Below are 23,043 nucleotides of genomic sequence, written 5' to 3' on the forward strand. Positions count from 1 at the left end.
TTACACAGTTAAAAATACAAGGTGTCCAAAACATTTGGCATAAGATCAGCACAACACATGGAGGCCAGAAACCGAAGAGGGAACAGTTTTCTCTCCCARTAAGCCTGCCAAAAGACTCCAAACCATTCTGCAAGTTACCTGYTACCCACCTCCCCTGCAGTAGCTGCAGAGCAGAGCTGTGGGTAGGACAGGAATCAACCCAGCCCTGGAGGGGCTCAGATAAGCCAGAGGCTCCTGGAGCCTGCTGATGTACAGCACGGCCTGCAGAGCTGCTTGCAAGGGAAGTTCAGGTTTAAGGCAGGAGCCTCCCCCTCTCCCCACACTTTCTTCAAGCATTCAGTTCATCCCAAACAGATGTGTTCACAGGCAAGTCAAAAACACGAGACCAGGGATAGCTGTGAAAAGTGCAAGGTGTATCTTACATCCTAACAGTTCATTTGCACTTTGAAAGTGGGAAATGAGAACTCCCTAACCTGGTAAGCTAGACATGGTTAAAGGGCATCAGTGACATGAGGAGTGAGGCATCAATAACATTCCTTCACCTTTGGGACTCTTCAGTCCATGCTCTGGGCAGCACAAGGACTCCTTCTGGATGGGAGGCCACCTTGTATTACCCATGTTTCTAAACTGTAGAGACAAAGTGACTCTAGTGCTCCAGGGATGTCCAGTGACCTGCAAACTTAAATAAACAGTCCCTCAGCAGACCCTTCCTCCCCCCTCCAACTGCAGCTCCTGCTGAAAATCTCCCATTGGTATTTACATTTGGCTCAACCAAAAGATGTAAAGTGCACAGCTCGCTCTCCTCCCCCTCTCATAAAACATCCATCACAAGAGTGACACAGAACAAATCTCCCTCCACGCTGCTGCTATAGAGTGTGTTTTGTTCGTTCTCTCTGTGGGCCATGTCCTGCTTCATCCTCTCTGTGCCACCATGACCCTCATGAAAACCCCCATTTACTGTCGATTATTTTGGCTCTTGTGTTCAAAGCCTCTCTGAACCCAGCYTGCACTTTAGACTAACTTGAAATGYGARGCTTGACATGTTCTGGTCAAGTCTTGCACACTGGGATATCTAGTAGTTTACAGCCATTTCTAGGGAAAACTGGGACACCAGAATACTGGAGAGAAGTGGTACAAACCTCTGCTTTTCTCAGGCTGAGCACCTAAAATGCCTGGCAAAACAAACATTGTTTACTTCAGGTTGATATACAATCATCTTTCAGATCCAGCAATTTTGAAAACTCCATTCTAACAGAGCCTCCTTGGATGTATTTGCACTTTTCAGCCATCAGGTTGCTMCTGACTCGAGTCTTTGCATGCTTCCAACTCCCCTGAGTCGAGCTCAAGCCAATAACTACCAGCAAYGATTTCTTCTTCTTCCCTTGAAGTGAGCAGAGGGTCAGCATACAGGATGAAATTAACCCCAGAAGAGATGTATCTGCATTATTTGGATTGCATACTAATGGCTTTGGATCTATTCAGAACTCTAATTAAGTTAATGGAACTCTGCAATGAGAATTGAGCTAGGCTATGGAATTGCATTAGGCTATATAATGGCTGGAGACCTTCAGAGACAATTCCTCTGCCCCAGGGTGAATGTCACCTATGCAGGCTTGTAAGAAATAAGCTTCCACTATTAYAAATAGAAGATGACATCTGGTCATCCTCCATGCCCCCAAGGCTTGTGCTCCATGGTTCAAAGCTAGACAGAATTTAAGGCCCATCTGTGAAAAGCAAAATGCAAAAAAAAAAAAAAAATCTTATACCAGCCAAAGCGATTTGGGTCTTACACCTTTCCAACAAGTCCCATCTAAAAGTGCTGAGAAAATGTCCCACCTCATGGCTTCACAAGTGTGAGGTTCAAACACATTTACTTTGACATTTAAAATAAAAAGTTGGAAAGTCTTTTTTTTTTTTTTCTTTTTAACTTGGCATGCAGCATAAGGAATCGAACACACAGCACGGTATCGTACACAACGACAATTGCATTGTTGCGTTTTCTGGTTATTAGACACTAAATGCTTTTCAAGAATCACAGGCACCCTGAACATGGATATTGCTACTGAATTGACGTGTGGTTTCAGTTCATAGCACAGGAGCCAGCAAGTGGCTGACCCTTCCAACAAGACCATCAGCTTTCTGTTGCTCAAGGTGTTTTGCTCTAGCTAAGTTGAGAACAAGGTAATAAGGCATTTGCAAGGGGTTTATAAGGCCATGGGGTCTGACAGCCAAAGATTCTTCTGTTTCTTTGGTGTCTTGCCTCCAAGCTTTCCACCTTATAAACAACTGCTAATGGCTGGTAAACATCTCTTCATCATCACGCTTCACTAAGAATTTTTTTCAAAAAAGTATAATTGCTTTAGAAGTGAAACCAACAAGGATCACATTTAACATCAATTGACTATTTTAGGAAAAAAAAAGCAAAAGTTTCCTGGATACCACCTCGGCACAAAAGCATTCCAGTGAACACACCTGAACAGATGGAACCTGCCACCATATTTCCTTGAAAAGAATCATTTTACTGTTGGCTACTAAAACACCCCAACAAATTTATATACTCTTAAAAATAAAACAAAATAAAATACAACCACAAAAAAAAAGTAAATCCCAAACAAACTACATTTTTACAGTTTTGGTCTAGAATCGCAGAATCACAGAATCAATTAGGTTGGAAAAGACCTCTGAGATCATCRAGTCCAACCTATGACCAAACACCACTGTGTCAATTATACCATGGCACTGMGTGCCACATCCASYCTTTCCTTAAACACCTCCAGGSACAGTGACTCCACCACCTCCCTGGGCAGCCCACTCCYKTATTYAATCACCCCTTCTGTGAAGAAATTCCTCCAAATGTTCAACCTAAACCTTCCTGGTGCAGCTTGAGGCCATTTCCCCTTGTTCTGTTGCTCACTSCCTGGGAGAAGAGGCCAACACTCACCCACCCGTCAGGGAGCTGCAGAGAGTGAGAAGGTGCCCCCTGAACCTTCTCTTCTCCAGGCTGAACAAGCCCAGCTCCCTCAGGCATTCCTCACAGGACCTGTGTTCCAGATCCTTCACCATTGCCCTTCTCTGGACCTGATCCAGCACCTCCATGTCCTTCCTGAACTGAGGGGACCAGAATGAACACAGCACTCAAGGCGTGGCCTCACCAGTGCCCAGGACAGGGGAACAATCACTCCCAACTCAGAAACTCATTTTCTGTTGGTACGATCTCTGATTACATGAGCACTTTGAAGATTAACAGGCGGTTAGAGAACATACCCTTCTAACCTTCTGTCCTGAATGAGAGAAGCCAGATGATGTTGACTGATGTGGGAATTATTCCACCCTTTCAATAAGGAAAGGACCATCATAATTAGGAAATTTTTAAACATTCATGAAATACTGACACAAGACATTCTGTCCTCATTCCTTGAACCACTCTGTTGTCTGGTGTTCTAAAAATCCATACAGAATCAAACAAGGAAATGCTGGAACAATCACATTCCCCAGATGTCACAAATGGGATGTGTACCATAACGGAGTATTTCTRCCTATGACACAGGACACAAGACACATTGAAGTTTGTTGAACATGTTTTTGAAGTATTAGCAAACAATTCAGAGTGATGTGACCAACTTGTTTTAAATTGTGACTTGAATTTTAAACAGAACCTGGTAGAGCTTCCACAAGAGCTTCACTAAATGAACCCTTCATGCTTTAYAGAACACGATGCAGTACTAAGCTAGGACCATGACCTGTGTGTTTAGCTCTTCAACAAAGCTTCATCCAGTTTTGAAATAATAAAACCTGCCATTTACAAAATGCTAGCCAAAGTTTTCTACTGTTCATTTTGTTGCTTAAGGCTTGATAAGAATATCCTCTCTATGTGGAGTCTTGGCATCTTGCACCAGAATGGAGACATTGGTCAGAACAGCGAAGAAACAGAGCGGTGCTTTAAATCATGAGATCCCCTGAAGAGAATTTGAGGTCACTGGAGAACAGTCAGTCACAACCAACACTTTTATAAGCTCCTTTCRCCAAAATAACTGTTATCTGTAAGGACACCTCGGTTTTAAATCAAATCAGGGTGATCTCCTCCTGCAGTGCCCTGTTAGGGAGCACCAGTGTGCCACCCTCACTCACGCAGCTCTCATGAAARCACATGTAATGGTCATGGAAAGCAAATGCTTTGATGCTTCTTGCCCATTGCAAGGAGAGATGAAATGTTATCATGAAATGCTCCAGTCAGATCACTGCCCTGATTAGGGTATCTCACCCATAAATCTGCTTTATACTAAACATAGCCCCTGAATCCACACAGCAGTTTTGTGACACCTGCTAAAGTTTCATGATAAAATTCACATCACTTGTGACCAACACTGACCTGACACAGAAATTAGGAGACTGATGTCTCAAGCTATTGTTTTACCTACCATCACTGAAATATGCATMAATGAATTAAACAAGCACTTCTACCAACATGATCAGACCTASCAAATAAGCTGTGTTTGTCTTAATACCACATTCAGAGAAATGCAGAAGTTTTTAAATGCTTACAGAAAATTTAATTAGTGAGTTCTTAAATAAGAGAAATTAGAAAACAAGATTGCAGAGAGTTGGTTGGCATCCATGTTGGATTGGGTTGGGAGGAAAAAACGGCAAAAAAATACATCAATTTCAGACTGGTCAAGTTGCATTCACTGGAGTAGATCTGGTGAGCTGGAGCATTTGTAGAAGCTTGGGACTTGAAGCACTGCCTCAAGGCAAGAGCATGTGTAGGTGAGCAGCAAGCTTCAGACAAGCTTCTGACCCATGCACCTCGACAATGAATTTTACCTCTGCTGCTCTTCCAGTCCTGTACCAAGACAAACTGCATGGTGGTTTGTGATGCAGCCTGAATTCAGTGAAAAAAAWTCCATTTGGGATCTGAATTGCACTGAGATGTAGATTTCCAGAAAYGGTTTAAAACACCAAGTTGACAAACTCCACAGTTCTACAGGTTTATTTGGTTTCCCCATTATCCTCATTTCTTTATTCCAATATGACTTTGAAATGAGGGGAAGAAGTCTTCGGAAACATGCTGGGCACATGTTTTCAAATACTCCTCATAAGAATGTCTATATTTTTTTCTGTCATCCAGACACTGCATTTAAAAAAAAATTACAATATACTTCAACAGTTTTTATATACCTAAAATGCACAATACCACATGTTCCTTCAAGGTCTCTCTTATTCCAAGCCTTGTTAATCTTCAATCTAGTTGCTTGCTGCCTTCTGATTTCTGGTCCAGCCTGCTCTTGTTGTTCTTCACCATGTAGATAAAATATGCAAGTGTCTCCTTCTCATTCACTGGAATATTCCTGAAGTGACGACTGACAGTCTAGAAGGACGACAGGTAAAGAGACAGAAATGCTGAAATTAAAAACTAGAAATAATCAGAACAGGGTTTCTCTTCACTTTCCAAAACCGATTTTATGGCCACTGAGCGCATTATCCTTTGACTGAAACATGCACCAATTCCAACTGTCAGTCCTCATTTACCTCCCTCTCTCTTTACAGCTGGAATGTGTGTATGAACATTGCATAGCCTTGCTATGTCAGCAGGATTCGCAGCCAACCTACAAGTGGAATTTGGAAGCCAGAATGTCCTCCTGCCAAAGCAGCACAGCTTCTCCTAAGCGACATTTCATGCCGAGATTATTTGGCGAGCAARTTTTCCCTGCACCTCACTGTTTCAAAGGAGAGTGTCAGAAACACTGCAGCACTTTGCTGTATGAAACAGATGTAGCAAAGTTTTATCCAGAGTGTTTTCCTTTTTCACTGAAAGGAACATCGGGGAGTTTGTAGTGGGAGGGTTAGGATTTGGTTAAGGCTACCCCTCTCTGAGAACAGCATAAACCCTGAACCATTAGCTGCCTGTTCCTCACAAAATGAATGTAGAAAACATGCTGGAGCTGGACAAAGTCTGCTTCTCACATAAAAGAGGGTCTACTTTGGTACCCAGCACAGATCCAGAACTGGATTTTGATGCAGGCTGAACAATAAGTCACTCCAAGRAGATCTATGGAAGTCTGAGTTTTCCTTATGGTGAGATAGCATGAGGAGTGTAGGAGCTCAGACAGCAGTGATTCAAGCATGGGAGCTGGATGAGGATCCAGTGTAGAGTCAAAGCTGCTCAGGCTTCACAGGAAACCTGGGAAGTGTGTGACTCTTTAAGTTAGGTTCCTTTTATTTTCCGCCTGCACAGTAATTGATCTTTTTTTTCCTTTTGGGAACATTCATGGTAAATTCTTTAAGCAGGCAGTCTTTTGCAGTAGGAGACAGCTGAATGACTATGAACTGGTTAGTAAGAATATGACAAATCAAGACTACTAATGAGTAACAATCCCATCCTGCTTCGTTTAACTTACTCCTACATGCACTACACATTCTCTATATTCTGTATATTCACTCCCTGCTTGACTTTGAAACAGAAAGACAGTGTCTTGCTGACTTTTTTGGCCTGTCAGGTTTTCGTTCTTTAAAGCAAAAGTAAAAGCAAACCAGACAGTTTTAAGCAGACAGTTGTGAAAGCCACAGCTTACAAAATCAACCTTGCTACCATTCAGTAACTTCTACTTTTTCCAAGTTTAGAGAGGACTTTTCCCACAGCATGCCTTCAGATCGATTCAGGAAAGAGAGCAGAGCAGAAGAATGGCAAGCAAAACTCGCCCAAATAACAGAGAGATACAGAGAGTTCTTTCTGAACAAGTAGCCCATATGGTGAAAAAGCAGCAGAGGCTTTTAAGGAAAAAGCCTTTTATAATACAGAATCATCAGGACAAGGGAGGAAAATAAAGAATCTGAAGCCACAAACAGTGATTCTGCCTTTAATAATAACCAATTCCAACAAGTTCAAGTACCTGTGAGGGGAGAAAAACTAACAGCAGCACTTAAGGAGACTAGTAGGGGGTTAAGTCTGAGTTTCAGCCAAGCAACCATCCCTAGGTAACACCCAGGCCATGGAAATCCAGGTTCTGTTTCTGCTCCCTAAAGGGCACCGATTGGGACTGTGAATAGGGTGGGAAAGGAAGCAGAGACAAGCAGATTCCTAAAAGAGGCTTTCAAGAGCCAGTGTCTATGCCTCCCAAGCCTGTCCCAGGTGAAAGCAAGCAGGCAGCTTTCTGCTGGCATCATTCCCTTTTCAGAGAGCACTCGGTCCATGCTGGTGAGTCACACACGTTTGAGTGTCCACAACACGTGCACTTGAACACAGGAGATATAAAGTTTTCCTGTAACAGAGATAACAGCACCTCTGTTGTCACTCACCTCTGCAAGCTGAGCCTTGTTGAGTCCAGGCCTAGTCTGCAACTTATAATGTCTCTTGTAACGTCGCAGGGTGTTCACTTGGAGCTGGAACAAGTCAACCTGGAAGTGATGCAGAGAAGAGGGCATGAGTTCTACCTTTAGCTTCCCTGAGTAGTTATTTTATCTAAAAATACCTAAAAATAACTACTTTCTCCTCAACAGGACTGCTCCTTGCTTGCATTCAGAACCCCACTGGCTTGTCTTACTGACAAATCTAAGTATATTTTGTATTTGTTAATGCTAAAGGACCRAAATAGCCTCAGGGAAATAGAAAATTTTGTTCTGGTTCACATGCTGTCAACAGAATTGCTGGCCAATTTCTGCTCTCAATTACACCTCTGCAACCTCCAAGCAAAGGGGAACCTTTTGTTCCCACAAGGTTTAAAAAGCTCACACATGAAACAACAATTTAGCAGGCACTGAACAAATGGCTTGTGACATAAAACAGAGTACAGAGATGAAATGAAATTCAAATACTTAAATGGGAAGTGCACAGTTTAAAAGCAAAGGGGGTGGTGGGAAGGTTACAGCAGGGAAGATGAAGATCGTGTGGGAAATGCCAAGTTTCAAAGACAAAGGGAATCTCTGCTGAAAACTGAGAGGAAAATGACATTAAAACTGACGGGGTGCAGAGTTCCCTGTTCAGCTGGGTGTCGTACATCCATCAGGTTTSAGTCACCAAATACTCTGTGCTCTACAGAACCAGCATTTTTAGATGTCAACTGGGTCTACAGCAATCACCCTGGCAACTACTGCAAAGCTTGAACAGGAAAAGTTTTGATGGAGAACCTTGTAAGAATGGAAACATGAACAGTGATAACAGAAGGTCAGGTATCTTTAAAAAACCCAAAACACACCAAAAACTTGCTAGTCTTTCAACACCTCCACACAGGAGCTGTGTGCACAGACTTTGCACCAAGACACAGCTTTGCTGGCAAAATGACTCTTGGTGGCTTTTTTTTTTTTTTTTTTTTTCTTTTTTTTTGGCTGGCTTTGTTGTCTATCTCATTTTTGGGATTTTTTTATAAAAATTTTTTTTTTTTTTTTTTTTTTTCTTTAAGAATAAAAGGCTTTTTGCCAATTGGGTTGGCATTTCCAGCAGAGGGCTCTGCTGACGTGGCCACGCTCTGCTTCTCACAACATCACCTCTGCACAACTTCTGCGGTGTCAACAGCACCAGAAACATCACTGAAGCAAGTGCAGCAYGCAATGGCACAGAGAAGGGATTATTCTAGAGTTCTCTATCACAGAAAACTYCCCCCAGGCCTATCTCCTGAAAATAAAAATGTGTTACAAACTATTTAAAGGTAGTTTTAAATAGTGCTAAAAAATATCATATATGCAAATATCTGGAGCAGCTCAATATCCCTGAATACCAAACATCCAATCGAAGAGAGTGACCTCTTGGATTCTGTAGTGTATTTGCAAAATGATGCATGCTAGGTAACAAAGAATTATGTTGGGGCCTCAGACACCACCAAAAATACTTTAATTTTAGCCTTTAAAAAATTAGTATCAGATACAGTTTTAACTGTACATACATGAAGCTGTGCAGTTACCTTATCACACCTCTTTTTATAGAACACTCTACGTGGGCAAAGAACTCATACAGGAATGAAGAAGAAAATYAGGACACCACACCACAGAAAGAAGTCTTCCTGGAAAGTGAAAGTAACTCCACAGCAGCTTCAGTGGAGTTGCAATTTAAAATATAAATATTTTCTGATATATGAGAACACTCAAGTGAATCTTCAACACGCTCAGAATTGGTAAAGCAGCCCACAAACCTCTGGAACATCYGTGTCGTGCTCAGGAGAGTCACCTCCATCATCGCTCGTCTTCCTCTTCCTCTTRTTTCGAACACTTTGAATGAAGTTCTTGTGAAAATCACAAATATACAGATGTCTCACCTGAGAACCAGAAGTGGCGAAAAAGCAATCAAAACAGATCCTGTGAAACAGCATCCAAACAGCCACTTAAGACACCAGGGACAGTGCATTYCTCATGACTGGCATGACTGACTGAMATCAAGGAATTTCTAATCTTAAACCTCAGGTCTGATATCCCAGTCTTCATTCAGAGATAACTTACCTTACAAAGACTAAAGGCAAAAAAAGGGAAAAACTCAAGCTCCAGCTGAACTTGAACCCTCTGCAGATAATGTATTTCTTTTTTTATGGCTGCAATCATATGTCAGAAAAAAAATGTATGCTTGTCTGGAGGAAGTGAATTCACTTCAGGACTTACTAGCAGGTAACTACAAAAAAAAATTATTCTATTCCACTCTTGTGAACTTTTTGGCTTAAATAGTACAGAGGATTATTAATTCAAGTGYTTCAAAATCTTGATCAAATAAAAGTTGGGCTGATAACCTCAATTAAAACACACCAAATGCAGAATATCCTCTTTCCTCTTGCTTGTTCAGCCACAGAACCTGTCTTTTAATAAACACTATCTCACTAGAGTTAGCAAAACAAAGGACCTCAAATTATCAAAATTATTTGKTATCTGTACTGTAAAAATATCTTCRGATAACACAGGCATCTAAAATCATTCCACGCAGCCTGCTTTGCACTTTCCCTTTGTTCTGACTTCATTAGTCTGATCTCCCCTTTTTGTTTCTAAAGCCTGGCATCTGTCAACAAAGACTCATTTCTAAAATGCAAGAAATTACTACACCACTAGACAAATCTGCTGAGCACTACAACTGGGAGAAATACTCTATTTTTTAAGAATACGTTTCAAATTGAGTCACTTTCTTCCCGTGACACGATTCATTTCGGCTGTGCAGCAGGGACCTAACCAACTGGGGGAGCTGCCAAACAGACTGACTCAAAACTTCACCTTTTTTTTCCTTTGCTTTGTTTTCAGTGGTTTTGATCTTTACAGATCAGGCAAGAAAAGCGTGCAGAGCTGAATTCCGTTAACCAAGTCACTTCTGAGAAAGTGAAAAAATTCCCTCTGTGATCTTCAAGGTCTGCTCTCCTCTACCTATTTCTCTGCTGGGCAAACAATCCGTTTCTATCTCGAGCTGACAGCTGTCACTTAATGCCATTAGGCTGCAAACCGGGCTGTTCTGTGTGCGAATAAGCCGTGCTGAAGAAGCAACACATCTCACTGCCAGCTCGGCTTTCAACCTGCTTCACAACACCAATTCTTACCAATTAAAGAAGTAACGTCAGTGCCGCCTGACTGAAGCAGTAACCACAGCGCTGTTTTCACCTGACAGCAGCAGCCTTTCCAACCCGAAACCGCAATGGGAACAGCACCCCTGCCTCCCAAGCACTGACAGCTCGCTCCYTTCCTTCCCTGCTCTCCACCTGCCTCCCAAACGCGGGGTTTAGCGCTTTAGCTTCATTATGCCTCACCAGACGGGCAGTGCATAGGAAAAAGCCGGCTCTGCACCCGGGGAACAGCCGGGTCCACCCAGGCACGTCCTTCCCTTCCCTTCCCGAGCGCTGTAAGGCTGAGGATGAGAAAAAGTGGTCCGGAGGCGCCGTGCCTGCCGCACACAGCCCCGCACACAGCCCCGCAGGGCCGCCAACACCCCGGCCGCCCGGGAGCTCAACTCGCCGGGCGGAACCGCATCTCCCCGGAGCCACCGCACTGCGGTGACGGCTGGGGCCGGCCCGGCCGCCGCTCCGGGGGGCTCGGCGGCGGCCAGCAGCACCGGCCGAGGCCGCACTCACACTTTTGTCGACGTCCAGCTTCAGCTTCTTCTGCGAGATGCTCTTCTGGACCCTCTTGCTGAAGGACGCGTTGCTGGCAGGGCGCACGCAACGGTCCCCGTCGTCGATGAGGCAGCAGCTCTGGCCGTAAAAGGGGGCGGCGGGCGGCCCATCCCGGCTGTCCTCCTCGGTGCTGAACCCATTCATCGCCCACCTGCCCGCCCCTCACCCCGCGCGGGGAGCCGACAACCGGGGGACCAACCGGGGGACGAGCCGCCGTCACTRCCGCGCCCTCGGGGGGACCCCGCCGCTCCCGCGGGGGCCCCCCACTAGGGCAGGGGAGGGGRCCCCCCTCCGCAGCCGCCGCTCAGCGCTGCCCGCGGGGTCGGGCCGGGCCGGGCCCCCCAAGCGCCGCCGCCCGCGGGGAGCCGGGACCGCGCAGTTCTCGCACACACAAAACCGCCTCCCCGGCCGCGGAAGTCCCGCCCCCCGGCTCGCAGGAGACGCTCTGATTGGGCTGTGCTGGTGAAGGGGCGGGGCGTCCCGCGCCACTCTGAGCGCCGATTGGTCAGAGCAGCTGTCCGTCTGCCGCCGCCGCCCGGCCCCCGCAGCCGGAAGGTCGCCGTGAGGGGCGCGCTGAGGGAGCGGCGCCTCGGCCCCCCCGGCCGCCCGGACCCTGAGGGGACCCGGCCTGTGCCGGCGCTGCTCTGCCGCTGCTGGGCTGCTCGCTCCGGGAGGAGGCGGGGGATGTTCCGGCCCCGCYGGCCTTCGGGTTGCTCCTGCTCCCAAGAAGCGCACGGGACATCCGCATCCAGCCGCGGGASCGCGGGTTCCTCCAGGCGCCCGCAGCTGCACCGGTACTGCTCCTGTGACAGACCTGAACCCGTCACAGACCTGGAGCTGCGGCTCCYACCCGGCTTCGTGCAGAACTCGGGKTGGCACAGCCATAAATGCCTGTTCTTAGGTCGTCACCTAGGCAGGAATTCCTGATGAATTTTTTATATTACAAGAAATAATTTCCCCCTAACCAATGACAAGACAGGGATAGTGAAAAGATGGGACATGGAGGAGTGTTTCGTAAAGCACTGTGACTTTAAGCCTCACATTTCTTTCATATTCGGGGGAAAAACCCCAACATAAACCCAAAAAGAATCCCTAAAAATAAAAAACCTCCAACCCCCAAACCTTTCCAAAAAATAAAGAAAGGGGAGTAAAAAGGAGGAGAAGGGGGAGAAGAATCTAATTCCTACTTATCTGTAAAGAAAAGATTTAACTTCTGGAAATGCTCTGACTTCTGTAATACCAGACAGCAAATGCTGTTGTCAGAAGTGCCTGAGCARCTCTAAAAGGGAAAAGGATTTCATCTTCCTGAAGAAAAGACTTTCTGCACAGACAGAAGAAAGGTTCTATAGACTAAAATGACTTCAAAGCCTGAAATCCTGCACACAGAACAATGTGCGTGTGCACTGGGTGAACTGTGCTGAATCACACGAAATACCTTCGCAAGAAAGAGACTCCTGAAAGCCCTTGGTCATCAGCTCAAGCTGCTCCACCGTAACACTGACAACCTGTTCTGCCTGCTCTGCACAAGACGAYCGAGAAAAGCCAAAATCTGTATTTTCCAGGCATTCCTTGCAATACCAAACAAGCCTCAGAATAAATATGGAGGGCAGAGATCTAACACTCTTGAACAGTTCTGCCTCTTGTTATGGCTTTTACTGCGGGTGCCCTCAGGCAATTAGTAATTTCTGTTTGTGCATGTGACCAGCAGAGAACCACAGTGCWCCCTCCTGGGGACACGCTCCCTGGAGCCGGCTGTTCTCACGGGAAGCTGGTGGAAATAAATGACTTTACCCACAGACCAAACAAGCAGTTAGCAAAGAGATTTCAAAAAGCAAAACACCACGACTTATAAAACCCCCAGGCCAAACTGATTGGGATCTGCCTGCCTGAAGTAATACCCTCCTGGCAAAGCTATACAGATATTCCCTTGTTTTGGGGAAAGGGAAAACACCAAGGGGCTGACAGAGATCTCAGAGCTGCTGATAACAAGCTTTCTGGCTTTATCTTAACRTTACCAATAAAAATCAAATGGCTGGCTGAGGAAATCTTGCAGAAGGATTATCTTGACACTCAGGAAGCCAAAACCACAGGCTGTAGGGACAGATGATAATAACAGCAAACAATGAGATAAAAGGGAACATGACCATACCACGCAGAACTTCCTCCTCTCCCCTTGAGCAGGTGCTCCCTGACTATATTTTGGAAAGAATCKGGCACCATAAGTGCCAGAACAGGTTGGTGCTGACCATGAGATTGTATTTCATCTTGGGCTGCAATCTCTCATCCCTGCAGATAAAAAGGYTTTAAGTCCTTTTGCAATGCTCACTGGGAGGAAAAAACCCTGCTTTTGTCACTGTCTGTTTGCTAATTCAATGCTAATTACCTCCTGCTCAGGCTAACACCATCACACCTTTTTTCAGTCTTTCAAAAAGAAAAAAAAATGCACGGAGGTGTTTTTATAATTGCAGTTTATTTCAGCATATTTATCCTCATGGGAACCTCCAGATTTCACAGTCTGCTAGTCTGGAACAAGCTTGCTGCAAAATAAACTGCCTCATAGAGACATTCTTTATTAGGTATCTATCACTAACCTGATCCAATAATTCTTTGTGGGAGCTGCAATGAAGTGAGAAACAATGTTTCATAAACCCATCAGTACCCAGGCAGCTTTAGTGCTTCTGAAGCAGTAATAGCCTGGCCATCCCAGACAGCCTCTAATCAAATTAGGGGAACCTGTGCAGGCCTGTAAATCTCACCTGGAGCAGCACTACCCTCTAAAGACAAGTCCATGGTGTAGCTGTCATCCGGAACTTACTGCTTTAATGGAACCATTCGGGGGGGTTGGAACAGAAATAGTTCTATCAGCACGGTCTGTGCTGCTGGAGATGTCCTGGGAAGGTTTTTTTAAACTTTGCATACCTCTCATCAGAAATCAGACCATTTCCTTTCTCAGTATCTTGGGGGGGCAATGAAAACACTGCTCTGGCACCTTCCCCCAGACTCCCACTCTGCTCAGCACTTTTCTAGGGTGGCACATATTGAACTTGCTAAAATGCTTAAACTGTCACAGCTTTTGGCACATACTTACCCTGGGCAATGTTCCCGTGGCCAAGAATCACAGCAGAGTCTCCCCTGGGGATCATGCCTTGCAGTTATCTGCTGGTCCCCCAGAACGGCTCATTTTCCCACACACAGATCTTCACACATTTCACTATTTGTCTCCCATACATTTTTTTCCGCACTGTTTTTCACCCAGTGCAGTTAAATAAAAAGGACTGTTGAGCAGGCCACTGAAGAAATGAAGTGGTGACAGCAAGAAGCACTGAGGGTCCTAGTGGGAACATGAGCAATGCTGATACTCCTCTGTTATCTTGGGCTGAGCCCACTCTCCCAACACGGAGAACAGAACACAAACAAGGCCATGAGCTGTTAAAACCCTCCCCTGCAAACCAAGGTATGGGATGGATCTCCCAAGGCAAACAGGCAGAGAAAGCAGAATGACATCTGGGTTTTCTCCATTCCTCTGTGTTTCCCAGTGTGCCCTACCAAGGACAGTCCAGGCTGCCATTCCCCAGGGATGTCCTGGGCACAAATCATCCACTACAGCCGTGGTTCCTTCAGGATTGCACCTTTGGGCATGGAGTGACAGGAAACCTGTGCTGGGGAAACACCACACCAGGGTAGCTGAGCTTATTYTCATAAATAGAAATCAATCACTGGAGCAAAACAGGCAGGGACAGTCACATCTGCATACACAGTTTTCAGAAAACACATTAAAAATTTATTTTAAATATATTATAAAAGGAAGTCCATTCAACTTTAAAAACACTAGGCATTCTATCAATGATTCCCAATTTATGAAAGCTACTACATTAAAGTGCTACAAGTCCTTTACCACCCCCAGATATTAGGCTGTTGGTCCTAATACGCACAAAATAAACACACACTGATTCAAGAGGCACCATCCAGTTTTACAGAGAAAATGCATGCAGTACAAGGTACAGACAAACTTAGACCTAATCACCGAGATCCTAGAGAATGCATTTTGAAACCAATTCCCTTCTCCACCCTGGAGGCTAAAGCTATTTGTTGCTGTTATCGTAAGGGCTAAGGTTTCAGGCTATTAGCTTGATCAGTTTTTATCTTGTTTTGTGGTTGAAGTTCACATTTGCTTGTTTACTACCTGGGATTAAGACTTTTTTCCTTGAGCTGAACGAGTATATTWAAGATCACATAGATGCAGTGGCTTTATATAAAACTCCCAAATCCCTCTCAACTKCTGGAATCATTGAAGCCTTTTGGGTCATACAGAAGCATCAAGAAAGCTCAAATGCAGTCAGTCAAGGAGTGTACTCAGCTAGCAGGGGCAGTGTCAAAAACAGACACRGGCTTTTTATTAGGGTTTCCATGAGCTATCACTGCCTAGTTCCATACARATTCTCCAAGCTAAAGCATGGCACTACAAAGTAGCAATCAGWGCAGGAGGTGATCTTATTTTGGTTACACTTGAAATTTATAATGTGAATAAATCAATCTGACTGGTTAATGAGGAATATGAAATGAATTGACAAGTCTACRTTGAATGCTGATGGAAATTTCAGATCTCATTTCCCATTCTCCACCCACTGCATCTCTCTCCACTCAAACCAGGTGAGGATKTGCAGCTTGTTTTAAAATCTGGACTCAACACTCATTTGGTCAGAAAATGAAGCACTTAAAGGTAAATCCTACATAAGCTGGGAAATTGCAGCACACAGGCTTTCCTTGMTTAAAATCAAGTAACAGGCCATGGYAGCCTGGGAGMAGAACCCCAYGCTCCTGAGTCACARGCCAGCTCCCCTTTGCTGTGTATCCTGTGAGATCACACAGTGTATCCATGAATTCCAGCAGCTGGGAGTGGATGTGGGATGCAAGATACACGAGCATCACTTGGGCTGTTTGACATGGCTTTACCAAGGCTCTTTGGACTGCAAGCATGACAGGCTGACTGCCAGGGGCTGACTGTTCTCTCCAATCAATTCACGTCCCTGTCTGTATATTCAAAGACAATTTAACATAAAATCTTCTCCTTTTTCACCTGGCAGTTGCACACTTGCCAAATACGACTATTAGAAATGTTTCCCCTGGGTGATGTGAGCCAGRGCACTGTGCTCCTGCAATGCTGGTRCWGCCTGACTCCCAGTTCACTGATCTCAGTGCAGCTGGGAGAAGGAAAGTTTGCTGACTGGAACACTCCAACAGAGAAAAGCAAAGCCCTGTGCACAGACTGCTGTAAAACCAGCCAGGAGGAAAGTTAGGCGGAGAAATTGCTTTCTTGCTACTTCTGTATTAGAAATTTTAACACACTCTTGAAAAAGTTTCCYAGTGATGGAGGGCGTAAATTTCTTCTAAAAGACACGTTTGCTACAGATTTTATATGCTTTTGGGACTGTTTTGTGATTTGAATACTTAGAAAATGAAATAAAGGATCCCACACACCAATGAAATTATTAGCCTTCACCAGGAGGTGAAACATCCAGCAGCAAACCCAGACATCCTCCAGCACAGCTTCAGCTGTTACAGCACACCAGGAGGAAGCTGCCAACCTTTCCAAGTCTTCCTATTAGGAGTGACAAACCTCCCCAGAGTCATTAACAAGATCGATTTAACAGAGGAAACCCAAGAGCTTCTGAATTACTGTYGTTCACGCAAATTTTACACTGAAAAATCAGACATTTAAAAAATAAAACCACACACAAACACTGCACGAGTCAAGCCTTCTCTTCATCCTTACCCCTTCCCCTCTCCTCTCTTGTCCAGCAAGGCACTAGGAAATGGTTCAAGTTTAAGCATTTGCTGTACATTTACATTTAAAAAGGCACATCTTTATTTTAATGATGCTGTATTCCCCTTTCAGGAAGGCTCACACATTCTTCTATTGTGGTTTGAAAAAGAAAGTAATTTCCTAGGTATGAGAAAAGACACCTTGCACACATGAGAGCCCCAAACCTATTTACTGTCTGTAGGCCTTAGAGATTAGCACCAGTATAGATCAACAACAGCTTCRAGAGCAAATCAAAGTATTTTTATGCAACATAACACACACCCCGTGGTCTGGGATTCTGATACTTAAAAACAACAAAACTTATGCAGCCACGAAGAGAGGGGTGGTCTCAATACTTTTGGGAGGAAAAATATGAAAACTTATTTTGCATTAGGTAATCATCAGTATTTAATCTCCAGTCTTGGCTTGCATGCAGATGTGAAGATTCGCTTATGTATTCATGCTTTAGCAATTTTGCTTACAAATAACCAAAAGTAATTGGAATAATTAACCAGATTGCCCAGCAAAGGCTCAGTTTAAGATGCAGATGATGACATACAGCTTATATTTCTCAATCAGTGGATGGCTGGCTATATTAAGTCTTTGTATTAGTTAACAAAGCCTGTAGGGTACTGAAAAGTATAACTGATGCAAATAATTAATAGCTCAAAGCCCTGTGAGCTAGTCAGCAGTGTACAGAATTTGTGAGGCTCTTATCAGATCCCAAACCTTCAAAAAACAGATCAACCATAATGAGATGGACCTGGCAGAACCACTCACAGGAAAGCTCTGGTTTCTGTGTACTGGTGGTGCATTGTCAAACAGGAATTGCCTCAAGTATTGCCTAATATTTTGGTGCAAGCTGCTAAGAGCTGACCTTTCTCTCTAAATTAAGATCACCAAGTGGTGAAAAAACCTGTTCATTGCTGCAGCTCTCTCTGAAGCAAAAATCCAGCAAGCCAAGCCAGAGCTCTCTTCACAAGGTGAGCCCAAGTGCAAAGCAAGCCGTGCATTTCAGAAACAGAAACTAATCCTCTCATTAGAAAACTAAGACACACAAAGCTGCAACCTGCAAGCAGAACAACCTAGAGTCCATTTATAGAATATGCTGATTGTGTCCCAGTTATAGAAAACTAGCACTGTTCRTGGACAAACAGCTGCATGTTCCACAGGCATTAAAACATTCATAAAGAYATCTAGTCAGGCCATCTAGTGGCTCCACAGTCAGCACTACTCAGCTAATGAGAGCATTAATAACTTAAGGAAAGCAGCASTCAGACACAAAGCGCTGGAAGGTGACTCTGTCTCTCACAGAAATGAAAAGGGATTCTAATGACAGATGTATTGTACTAATTGAGAACTTAAGATGTCAACTTTGCTTGATGCTGGTCTCGCTTCCATCCAATACTGCTGCAGAACTGTCACAAAGGAAGTCTAGGGTTTTTTTTCTTTCTTCACTCCTAAAATGTTAGACATCAACGCATTTGGGAAGCCTGGTCCCAGCTGTGATGCAGTGCTCATGTTTCCTGTGCTCTGTGACTGCATGGACCAGGTAAGTTGGCAGAAAAGGTCAGGCATGGCCTCAGCTGTGTGGATGAGAGAGGTGGAAATGATTCTGAGCCTCCCAATCAAAACTTCAGACTGGAGGGTTCAAGGGGCAGACAGTTGTGTCCTTGTTTGCTCCAGCTGCCAGACACAGCACTACACAGCCTCAAACACATCTGGGACATGGGACACAACTCTACAACTGGCAACATCACAAAGGGCTTCTTGCTGCAGGAGCTCTGCAGAGGGAGCCATCCTGCCTGTTTTGGGACACCAGGGAAACATTTCCTTGCTTTCACATGAAGAACATCCCAGAGCAGAGCTCCCCTGCTCCTGTGAGGATGGGAACTCCACTAACCACGCTCATCAAGCATCCCAGAGGAGTCTCATATCCTTCACTCCCAGAGCTGGCTGCATGCTACCTACCCTTGCAATGCCCTCCGAGGGCAGCCAGACAAACCAAGGAGCTGGGCAATTCCTGGTAAATGAATCCTGTTTATTAATGCACACAGCACCTATGCACAAGGTTCACTGCATCATCATTTACAGCTTTTACCAGGAAATGCCACTGCTCCATTCAGTACAAGACTAAGTCAGGGGAACTAGTAAATCTGTTKTTGCAACAGCTTCATTTTAAACCAGATTTWAAAAAAAAATACTTGCTTCAGATGGRCTTGAACCAGTGGTCCTCCATTCATTCTTCAGTGTCAGTACATTCCAGCTCCTGGGATGAGAAAATCGTGGTTCACTATCTGGCAGATCCCACGGCCAAACCAGGAGGGTAACACCTTGCACTGCTCACTGACTGCACAAGGGAGAGGGTACCAGTAAAATGGGTCTATCAKTCCCACATCTCTGCTAAAGCAAATAGATTTCCATTCACAGTAGACTGTATGGTGCTGTGGGTGCTGGGAGGAGAGATTAATAGCACATTTCCACAAGGCTAGAACACTACTGACCACAGGACTCAAGAAACTACAGACTGATGAACAAATGGATAAAGACCAATGGCTAATCTCAGCCCTGACTTAATTATCATGAATTAATCTGCTCACACGGACTGTGAATTAACTTAGCCTTCAAACCTCTAAAGGAAGAATGGAAATTGTCTTCACGCAGTAGATTTAACTCTGAGAAATCCTGGAGGTGTCTGTGCTAAAAAGGTTGTAAGAGGCAAATTTGGAACCTGATATCCAAGGGCTCTTAGCATAAAATCTTCACCTATAAGAACTGCAATTACTTAAAAACCCTCTGCTAATCTTTCACCTTGAAGATTCAACAGCGAGTGACAAACTGACTGCAAAGTGAATGGACCAGAAACCCAGATTCCTCATGGCTAATAACAACAGCCATATTCCCAACACTTGGCTGCACTTCCACTAGAGCTCATTCCTTCATCAGAGCTATGATTTGGAAAGTAATAATATTCAACCTGTTTGAAATATATTTGGTTCAGGGCAAAAAAATACTCATTTCATTTTACAATAATGGCTTTTTTTTTTTTTTTTTTTTTGATTGGAAGCTTAAATCTTATCTTCAAGATTTTACTTTTATGGAGTTTGGAAGATAAAGCACCTATGTGGGAATGATTCAGTGGGTGGTATAGCAGCTACAAAAAGTCCTGRAGGGTCCTGGATAAYAAAATCATTTAACACCAGRCCCCAGTGGAAAATAAAACAAAACAAAAAAGGCAAAAAAAAAGCCATTTGAAACACATTCAGACTCCTCTAAAAACAGAGTTTCTGTTCAGTCTCAGCACAGAAGTGGCTCTGGCAAAGCCTTTAAAATCCACCATCCCCAGAAGAGAAGGATGCAGCATCTTCACAATAAAGACTGGCCTGCTAGTTAACCTTCTCCTGAGATTCTCCCTTTTACCTTCATTAAGTGTTTAAAAAAAAGTATTAAAAAAATTTCTTTTGTAACCCTCCCCAGTAAAAACTATAATTGTAAAATATATATATATATATTTTCTCAGTCTTTTAAAGATCAAGATTTCTGTTAAATTTTTCCAAGATGGTTGAGTTTGTGTGTTCAAATATCCACTGCTGTGTTGGAGATGAAGGATTGCAGCTATTCATAAAGATCTTTCGATCACTCTCACTGCAGTCCATACAGCTGCTGCTGACTGGGTGGTACAGGGTCTTGTCCTGGAGGAGAGAAATTTGATGTGAGGTTGCTTAAGTGGAGAAGAAAAGCTGTTTTAAAACCAACAGAAAGAAGTCTGAAAACCCAAGGTGAGCTATTGTGTCACTTGGGTGTATTTGAAGTTGTTCCACACAAGAGTTTGGGTCCACTCCCACCCCTTCCAACAGAATTCAGCCAAATCCTCACACCTGCACTTGGAAACTCTAAAGCTGACCTAAAGCCAGGGCTCTCCAGGCTGGAATCCTGCTGCATCCCTCGGGGCACTGTGCCAGCAGATTGCAAGGACTAGGACAGGGCACTCAGRCAAGAATTTACTTACCTGTGGCCCACAATAGCAGCGCTTAGTAGGAGGATGAATAAATCCTTATCTACTTTGGCAGGACATTCCAGTGCTCAGAACTCCTCTTTGCAAGCACAGGGGCTTTGCATCAMCCCACTGCCAGTTGTGGGGACACTGCACAGAGTGTCAGGAGCCCTGGGGTCCTCACCTTTCTAACCAGTGGGACAGGGGAGTCACCTCTTTTTAATCAATGCTACAATGACAACGAGCTGTCTGCAGATTCTCTTATTACAGCTACACCAAGGGAAGGAATAAAACACGAGTGGTGACATTTTCAGGAAATGTAAGCGCCTCAGGCAATTTGACACCTTAGATGAGAATACGCCTACGCCCACACACACAGAACACACTCACTTTTCGGTATCTCCAGAGCTGGTTCCCCTTCATTCCGTGACAGTCATAGAGGGTCACAGGGCTGCTGTGGGAAATGGCATCAAAACAGAACTTCTTGGTATGCTGAGGGTCCCCRGGACGGATGTCCTCTCTCCAGCTGAAGGTGAATACCTGTCAGGACAAACAGGACCCTCAGGATGGCTGGTGTTAGGCTGATTTCACCAGCAGAATGCTGCTCCCTGTGGTTTCAGGGAAAGGACAGTATCTTCTAGAGGAAAAACTCCTCTCACTTCTGGGGACAGGGACTGCTGACCAGGGGACTCTGTTCCAGCTGTCACACAGCACRTGAAAGGAGACTGTGCTGCTACATKCTGGTCAGCTTGGTRCTACAGCAGYYCTGGACATCTCTGCAATGCAGACATACATCAAGGATTAAGTGAGCAGCTGACCAATTACAGCCCTTCCCAGCCAGAAAAAAGCCAGAGATCTTCAGGAGCTCTGAGTTAACGCTGTCAGTGAACACCCGAGTCTGCACAGGCAGCCTGCAGTCACCTTGAGGAGTCACAGGAGTCCAGAGCTTCCCAGCCCATCCACACGGTGTTGGAAGGGCAAACACTTGGGCATTGCTGCCTGATGCTCCTTTCTACTGACCCTGCAATGAACTCCAGAGCAGAGGAAGAGTTTTAGCTCCAGTAACTGGGCACAACCTGTGCTTGGCAGTGCCTTGATGAAGGTGTCCCCTGTGACCAGCACTGGCCCACGTGGTTCTGCAGGGCTACCAGCCTGCATGCTTCCCTCTCAGTCCCTGAGGAAAAAACGCCCCTCTGGACTCAGCTGGAGGAATGGTTCTCTCTTCAGAGGTCTCTCATGGGGCAGCCAGAAAGGCCAGTAAAGATCGGGGTGCTGTTATTAGAAGCAATGTGGCCAAAAACTTTTGCACAAAGAAACTACTTTGTTCTTGGCTGTCTTTTAAATCCCTCTTGAGAGAGAAATTACCACAATCATTTAGGCTCAATGCTACACAGAAGTTCAAACCACATTCTCTTCCTAAACATAAGCCAAAACTAATTTTCAAGATCCTCCTGACACAACGGAGGCTTAGTTTTGGACTGTGCCTGAGTAAATTGGTTTTGTTTCTATTTTTCACACATCAAATTGATATGCAACAGCCCTCTGTCTCCTACTACTGAAGCCATTCCCTGAAGAGTTATGCATGGCTCTGTAATAGAGGCATTGTTTTCTTGATCCTTTCTCAGCTCAGCTGCTACAGTTTAGACAAACTAATATTTTCCTCCCTTCTGTTACAATAAAGCTGTCGTTTCTGGCACCTCATATGTTGAGAGGGTGAATCTATAACCTGGCTGGTTTCATCTCTCTCCAGCAATAGTTGGGTGTTTATAATGCATTTGCCTCCTGTCAGGAGGATGATAGTGAACAGTTATTGAATGCTCCTGCAGGCTCATTAATATGCATGATGCTCCTCTATCACTTCTTTCAGCACAACCTTTGAAGTTAATATTCACTTTGTTACATATTACAGCTGCCTTGTTACTGGTTTATTGTTTTGGCACGCTGTTTTCTTGTCATTTCTTTTGTTCACTCCAGAACTTCAAAGCAGAGGTAAAAGCTCAGCACAGCTCTGCCAGGATCCAGACAACCCTGTGCCACAAGCACAAGCCACATTCTGTACCAAAATACAACCAGCACGTGAGCCTTGGGGTACCTGACAGCTCTGCAATGGCCCTCCTTAAAAATTGGCTCTTGGAACCTCTCCCTCCCAGATTTAGAGGTCAATGATTTTCAGGACTGATTGT

At 44.6% G+C, this 23,043-nt stretch overlaps 2 protein-coding genes across 2 annotated transcripts in view; both read right to left on the bottom strand.

Annotated features, from left to right (window-relative positions):
• Positions 1 to 3,077: 3,077 nt before the first annotated feature.
• SAP30L (SAP30 like) lies at positions 3,078 to 11,466 on the bottom strand. Its single transcript, XM_057380916.1, has 4 exons — positions 11,022 to 11,466; positions 9,120 to 9,242; positions 7,294 to 7,392; positions 3,078 to 5,365 (listed from the first exon to the last, which is right to left on the bottom strand). The coding sequence occupies exons 1-4, from the start codon at positions 11,205 to 11,207 to the stop codon at positions 5,237 to 5,239; spliced, it is 537 nt and encodes a 178-aa protein (XP_057236899.1). The 5' UTR covers positions 11,208 to 11,466; the 3' UTR covers positions 3,078 to 5,236.
• Positions 11,467 to 19,329: 7,863 nt separating this feature from the next.
• Positions 19,330 to 23,043, bottom strand: part of GALNT10 (polypeptide N-acetylgalactosaminyltransferase 10) — a 72,898-nt gene continuing 69,184 nt past the window's right edge. Inside the window, exons 11-12 of the mRNA XM_057380917.1 lie at positions 21,251 to 21,400; positions 19,330 to 20,558 (exon numbers count right to left, since the gene is read on the bottom strand). Of these exons, the coding sequence (XP_057236900.1) occupies positions 20,391 to 20,558; positions 21,251 to 21,400 (318 nt within the window). The 3' untranslated portion in view covers positions 19,330 to 20,390. The remainder of the gene's footprint in view (positions 20,559 to 21,250; positions 21,401 to 23,043) is intronic.

The sequence above is a fragment of the Malurus melanocephalus genome, unplaced genomic scaffold (assembly GCF_030028575.1).
Source record: "Malurus melanocephalus ecotype Western Australia unplaced genomic scaffold, MMel_1.1 scaffold_482, whole genome shotgun sequence".
NCBI lineage: Eukaryota > Metazoa > Chordata > Aves > Passeriformes > Maluridae > Malurus > Malurus melanocephalus.